Here is a 7,011-nt window from a genome sequence, read left to right as displayed (position 1 = left end):
CTCTCTCTCTCTCTCTCTCTCTCTCTCTCTCTCTCTCTCTCTCTCTCATCTGCATCTTCCTGTAATTAGACATAAGAATAACTGGGAAATGTAATTCAATTAAGAGTTAATTTGATTGAGTACAGGTTAATAGTTGGAAAAACAGCTCCTAAATAATGCATTTCTATCATAAAAGGGTTGGCAGATTGTCTAGGAGTGGTGGGAAAGGCTTGAATCAGAAGTGATATTTGAAAGTAAGAAATCAGTGAAAGTTAAATTCCAGATGATCTTACTTGTGGATAGAACTGTTGTGGATGATGTTCTCTGCAAAGTCTAAGTAAGGAAACAAATTATAAGAAGCAGAAAGACAGGTGTATTGTTTTACTATCAGTGCTCCCTCTTTCTATCTTTCTGTAACTAACTATTTAATCCCATAACATTATAGCACTGCCTTAGCTCTCACCACTAACACTCTTTGTCTCTCTTTTCATCTCTCCCTTCAACTTAACCATGTACAGCATCACACATTTGGCCTTAGTGAATCTTTATATAGATTGACAGAAATAGGCCCACTGTGTGTAGTAATTGTAGAAGGCAATGGTAATGCACAACAAATATTGTGCAGGAAGTAGATTTTGGTCCAGTGAAGAATTTATTAAATAAGAAAATATCTTTTTTCTTCTCTTATAATCAAAAGTTGTACTGCCTTGTCCTAGTTATGAAAGTCGCATTCAATGCTGGGTCATGGTTGGGTCTTGATTAATATATAAATTAAAACCGCCCTTTAAAATTTCATGCTAATTTCTTCCCAACACCAGCTTGTTAACTTCAAGGTTATATCATAAATCTTTCATTATTTTCAAAATTAATTGAAACAGAGGTAGTGTGCTTCAGCAGAAGTAAGGTAACAAAAAGGTTAAGAGTCCTTCACAATATTTATTCTGTGTCAGGTTACACTCTTGTCTCTTTCACCATCAGAAATATAGTGAACCAGTGATTGGCTCATTGGAAACCTGAAATTAATGAGGTTATTGTTCACCTGTTGTGATAGAGAATTTAAAAAATAATCATATTGCATTCATTAGAAAAATGAAGTCATGTTTTCAATAAATATATTTAACTTGCAGAAACCTTTGCTTGTGAAACAATTGTCCAGTTAAAACATTTTTTAGTGTTCCTTCTTATATGTATCTAATAACTGTTGAGTCTCTATTCTTGTTTTATTGTTTTATTTTATGAACTAAAAATAAAATAAACAGAGACATTTTAGAAACAACCTTTACTCTAGTTCTTGTCAACATAATCACCACCTGCATCATCATCATCATCATCATCATCATCATCATCATCATCATCACCATCATCTATATCTTCTTTTCCACTGGTCTGCCCCAACACAGCACCTTGCTATTTGTTGTGTTCCTTCGTCATGTGCAGCATCCTGAAATTACCTTTCACCACGTCTGCTTATATCTCCTTTGATGATCCTTTTCCAGAGTTTCCTTCCACATGGATTGCTTGGCACTTCTTTACTCATCTGTCATCATTCATACATATTACATAGTCCATATTAACACAGTTGTCTCTTGTTCCCAATACATCAAATTTCTCTTATAACCAGTTTTTCTCTCAGCTCATCTGTGCCACATCATTCATATACATTATATAGTTAGTAGAGCATACTCCATTTCTCTCCAACCTCCACTCATCCTCTGTATTTAATGTCCCTGCCTTGCTGCAATGCAGCATTGCACTTCAGACATGCAAAAGCAATGTACAAAATAATCTTCACTCAAAGGTAGAAACCCATTTTTGCAAGGTCTTGCTTTCATTAAGTAGTGTACTGGGGATACAGGCTATGTATAGTATAACTATGGTGTATGTCATTAGTTTACTGTTCTTCCAGACTCTTTGTTAGCCTAGTAAGTGTTGAGGTTGTTCTGTCTACCAATCCATCTGTTAATCACAGATTTAAGGGAGTTGCTGTCTGTGATAACAGAGCTAAGGTATGTGAACTCAAGGACTACTTCACCTTTCAGTTGTTGACAATAATGGTAGTGGAGAAAGAATGTTCAACCAATGTGTTGGATGAAAGGAATTGGCCTGACACTGTGGCCTTTAAGCTGAAGTCTTGGCAGGCTCTGATGGTGGTGGGCAACTTTCCATTAGATCATTTGGTTGTTCTTTAGAATGTGTTGCCTGTGTTAATCTGCAAACATGCCCTTCACTAGATGCATCTTAATGCATCTAATCAAGGCATTCATATAATATTTTATGTAACATTAGCAACGGGATATATAACATCAAAGTATCACATGAAAATAAGTAGGCAGTTGAATAATGACATTTCTTTCGCCATTAAATCAATCCATACAGGACAATTGGATCATTTTTGTGCTAGCAAGACAAAATAATTAATATCTTTGAGAGTATATGAATTGCTTTTCTTTGTTGAGATTCATATATTTTTTGACAGAATTTTAATAAGAAAACCTTTATTCTTTTATACCTCTTAAGTGACTCCATCTTCAAAGAAGCAGCCTGAATAGGCTTTGGCTCCAAATAGTTAATGACAAATAATGAGAAAATTTTTTTTTTTTCAAGTATGAAATGACATTGTTTTTTCTCTTCATCTTTCCCTATATTTTATACTTACCCATCCCCCTCCATGTTCCAGATAACCAGTGACTCATTTGAATCTGCACATTCACACACATTCTGCCTCTCTCCCGCCCCTCCTCTCTCTCTCTCTCTATGTATATATTTCTAAAGAAATAAATGTTGCTATTTTTGTCATGAAAATCATATTTCTTTGATATTCCAGATATGTACTTTGCTACCTATAGTTGTTTATATGTGTTTATATGTTTGATGTCAAAAACCTACAGGTAGTGCCAGTTTTTTGTCATAGCAAATAATAAATTTTACAAAATAAAGCTAGGTTGCCTTATGATTGCTAAAATTTGTCTAACTCTTGAGTGGTGACTATATCTAAATTTTTTGAGTATACTAAACAAAAAAAAAGACTATTATATATTTTACTTCTTTCTTTTTTTTCACAGAATGTAAAAAATTGCTGGAATAGGCATAAATCTTTCGTTCTTCAAGGTAAATAATTTTAAAATTCTATTTAATTAATAAAGAACCTTATGTTCCAAATAATTATCACATGTATCTTTTGATGAAATGCTTGAAAAGATTAACTCTTGAATCATGTAATATTGACAGATAAAACTCCATATAGACTGGACATTGCAGCTAGCAAGTCCAGTTTATTGCAGATAACAAGTCCAAAGGTCATAGCAAATTCTATTAATTAGTTCTATTGAAGAATGTAGAAGTTTACTACCAAAGCACAACTACTTCTTCGTACTAGATTTGGATTCTTATCACATGAGCTGGTAGTGCAATGCTTTATCCACTCAGCTATTTCATCTCTATGAGATAGAAGTATGAAAATAAATACATCTTCAACTTTCTCTTTGTTCTTTTCTTTTTTTTTACTTTTATTTTATTTTTATTTTAATCCATCCATCCTTCTTCTTCACTCACTATTCCTGGGAGGTTCATGGGGGTAGAGTCCTCAGGCACCTCCTCCTCTGGGTCATATCAGAAGCAACCGTCATTAGACTTTCTGGCTGGATTTTCAAGTGTAACCAACTGAGACTATGGATATTATCCAACAATCTCATTATTGGTTTACTTCTAGGTCTCCTGCTAGTTGGCTTGGCTTAAAGAACCCATCTTGTAATTCTTTCCTGCAATTTTCTAATCACGTGTCTGAAGTACCAGAGCTGTAACCTCTCAACAAAAATTACATGAGATAGACTTTGTTATTATATTGTACCTAGGTAAATTATGTAGAGTCAAATATCAAATCGTCAATTATTTGAAAATCACAGTCTTTACCAGTTGCTGATTTGTCAATTTTGACTTTAAGGAATAAATGAATTGGTGTTCAAACTTTTACTCAACATATAAGAGATGTAAGTCAAATGAATTGGCTACAACCAGCTTGTACTCTTTGTTTTCTCTATGGTGCTTGCTAGTGTATTGCAATAATTTCACAAGTCTCGTTGCTTCATGAAATTATTAAATATATAGTTGTTTATATGTGTTTATATGTTTGATGTCAAAAACCTAGTCACACCCTCAAGTCACACCCTACTAGTTTTCAATGAAAGGGAAAATTAGATACTGTAGTTCTAGACATATAAACAGACAGGTTGATCACAGATTTGGTCTAAAGAACATGTTTATACTTGCTAATGTTCATAGTTTCACATTTTTAAAAGATAGTAAACACATTCTATTGAGAAATTTGTTTCTTACTGTTGTAATATTGCATAAGGCAGAATCGTTAGCATGCCAGGCAAAATATTTAGCAGTGTTTTGTTTGTCTTTATATTCTGAGTTCAATTTCTGTCAAGGTTGACTTTGCTTTTCATCTTTTTAGGGTTGATAAAATAAGTACCAGTTGAGTATTGGGGGTTGATGTAATCAACCTATCCCCTCCTCTCAAATTGCTGATCTTGTGCCAAAATTTGAAAGCAATATTGTAATATTCTTTTGTACTCTAGGCACAAGGCCCAAAATTTTTGGGGAGGGGGCCAGTCGATTAGATCAAACCAAGTGCGCAACTGGTACTTAATTTATCGATCCCGAAAGGATGAAAGGCAAAGTCAACCTTAGCGGAATTTGAACACAGAACGTAAAGACAGACAAAATACCGCTAAGCATTTCGCCTAGCATGCTAACGTTTCTGCCAGCTCGCTGCCTTGTGCATACCATGTGTTCTTGATGTGCTGAAACTTTTGACAACTTAATACTAATTAAGAAATAAGAATGTAAAAATATGCTTTTTTTTCTAATTAACTCTTTAATATTCAGATTACTCTGTCAAATGTAATTCTTTTTTTTATCACACACACATTGTTTTGAATTAATTATGCATTATTTCACAGCAATGAGATTTTGATGGTGTAATTGTTTATTTTTAGAATGATAATGTAGGGTTGATGTAAGAGGTCAGATATAGCTAGTTTGAAAATAAAGCAGGTAGAATATTTGGGCAAGATATGGCCAGCTGAAATGCTAAGTGTTAAAGAAATGAGAAAAAGTGAAAGTAATAATCAATGTATCTTTAAATGACACTTAAGTTGATTCTTACACAATGTAGTTCTTTCACTTACAACACATGATCACTTGCCTAATAAGTATTGCTCCAAAACAATCTAATTATGATTTGTTGCTAATAGATATGAAATAGCAATTTGCAATATAATAAATGAGAAATTATTCTCTAAGGTGTTGATGAATCCTATCAAAAGAAAGAGATTGTATTCCTAGAAAAAATACCTATTTATCTCAGTCTTTATTCTTAATTGCTAAATTGTTATTTGTAACCATGAATAGAATAGTCTTCATTCATTTTGTCTCTCATAGAATACATGTATTTTGAAATAAATATTCTTGTCTTTCAAGGTGAACAGTTGGATCATAAACATTGTGAAGCTCTAGAAGAAGTCTTTCGAAGAGTTCAGTTTGAAAGTATTGTTCTTAAAATTTGTGATTTGGACGATGGGGTAATATTTTTTTTGTTATTTTGTCACATTTGGATTAATATTTCATTGAAGTTTACTTAGTTTTGAAATACTTCTTTGATTAATTTAATATTTTTCTTTATTAATTATGTTACTACATAAAGCTATTTGGTTTTTGTCTGATATTATATGTATGTGAGGCATGACTGCGAAGCTAATACATTTGCTTTACAACCATATGACTTTGGGTTCAGTCCCACTACACAGCATCTTAATCAAGTTCTACTATAGCTCCTGGTCAACCGATGCTTTGTCAATAAATTTAAGTAAATGGAAACTGAAAAGAAGCCCATTATATATAGGTGTGTGTACATACATGTGTGTGTGTATGTCACCTTGACCTGACATCGCATGCTAATTGTAAACAAATGTCACCTTCATACAAATGCTACTTGTGAAAACATGTTCAGCCTAAGAGAAAATATTACCTTGCTTGGAACTGGTAATGGTTGACAACAGAAGCCTTTGACCGTAGAAAATTTGTCTCAATGAATTGTGTCTTATCCATGCAAGCATAGAAAAGAAGACATTAAAACAATGCTGCTTCTGATAACATATAATGGATGTGAAGTGTTATAAGTACTGTAGGTCAAGTACACTGCACGTGTGATAAATCCATAATAAAAAAAAAATAGGTCTAAGCAATTAGATTTCACATGAAAGTAACACTGGCTGGCATGGAACAAAAGTGGGCCTGTAGAATTTTTTCAAAAATGTAATCCTATCATCTTCCAAAAGGACTAAGAAACATGGCCAAAGTTTTCCTGAGGCATTTATAAAGCATCTAGCTACATTTCTTTCTATCATTCTTTATCAACTTTCTGCAAAAAGACAATCAAAGCAGAGAGGCCTTCAATCAGAGATTCCATCATACACATGAGAGAGATACAGCATTCAATTTCAGAAGATGATTTTGCTCCAACATGGCCTTGTTCATGATGACTAAAAACAAACTACAGAACTAAGAAGAGATTTAACAATTGAAAGCATGTTATGTTTAATTGTCTCTCAAGTCATGTATGAAATAACACAGTTTTGTGAAAATAGATGATGGGAATTATTAAAAATATTTGGTAATTGAAGATGAACAATGCCATAAATAGGTTCAAGAAAACACAAGAATTAACTGATTGTTTAGGACTGATATAAGTTTTACTATGAATAAGACAAAATGAAAAATGCAAAATGAATTAAACCATAAGTTATATTTACATAAAAGAAAACTGAAAAACCTTAGTCTTTTTATTATTATTATTTTGGTAAAAATCACTTTTTGTTTCCGTTTATTTGCAGACTGCTGAAGCTCTTTTTGATATGATTGAGTACTATGATTCCACAATGAAACTGAATATGTCTTTTAATAAAGATATTGGAATTAGAGGATGGCAGGCATGCTCAAATATGATCCGAAAGGTTTATTGCAATTTTT

At 32.9% G+C, this 7,011-nt stretch overlaps 1 protein-coding gene across 2 annotated transcripts in view; it reads left to right on the top strand.

Moving 5' to 3' along the window:
• Positions 1-7,011, top strand: part of LOC106876642 (protein phosphatase 1 regulatory subunit 37) — a 67,482-nt gene that overhangs the window by 24,359 nt on the left and 36,112 nt on the right. For both annotated transcript variants that reach the window (XM_014925256.2, XM_014925255.2), the window contains exons 3-5: positions 3,042-3,087; positions 5,464-5,564; positions 6,876-6,995. In XM_014925256.2, the coding sequence (XP_014780742.1) occupies positions 3,042-3,087; positions 5,464-5,564; positions 6,876-6,995 (267 nt within the window). The remainder of the gene's footprint in view (positions 1-3,041; positions 3,088-5,463; positions 5,565-6,875; positions 6,996-7,011) is intronic.

This window comes from Octopus bimaculoides, chromosome 3 (assembly GCF_001194135.2).
Source record: "Octopus bimaculoides isolate UCB-OBI-ISO-001 chromosome 3, ASM119413v2, whole genome shotgun sequence".
NCBI classification, from domain to species: domain Eukaryota; kingdom Metazoa; phylum Mollusca; class Cephalopoda; order Octopoda; family Octopodidae; genus Octopus; species Octopus bimaculoides.
This window is presented reverse-complemented; position numbering and strand designations above follow the sequence as displayed.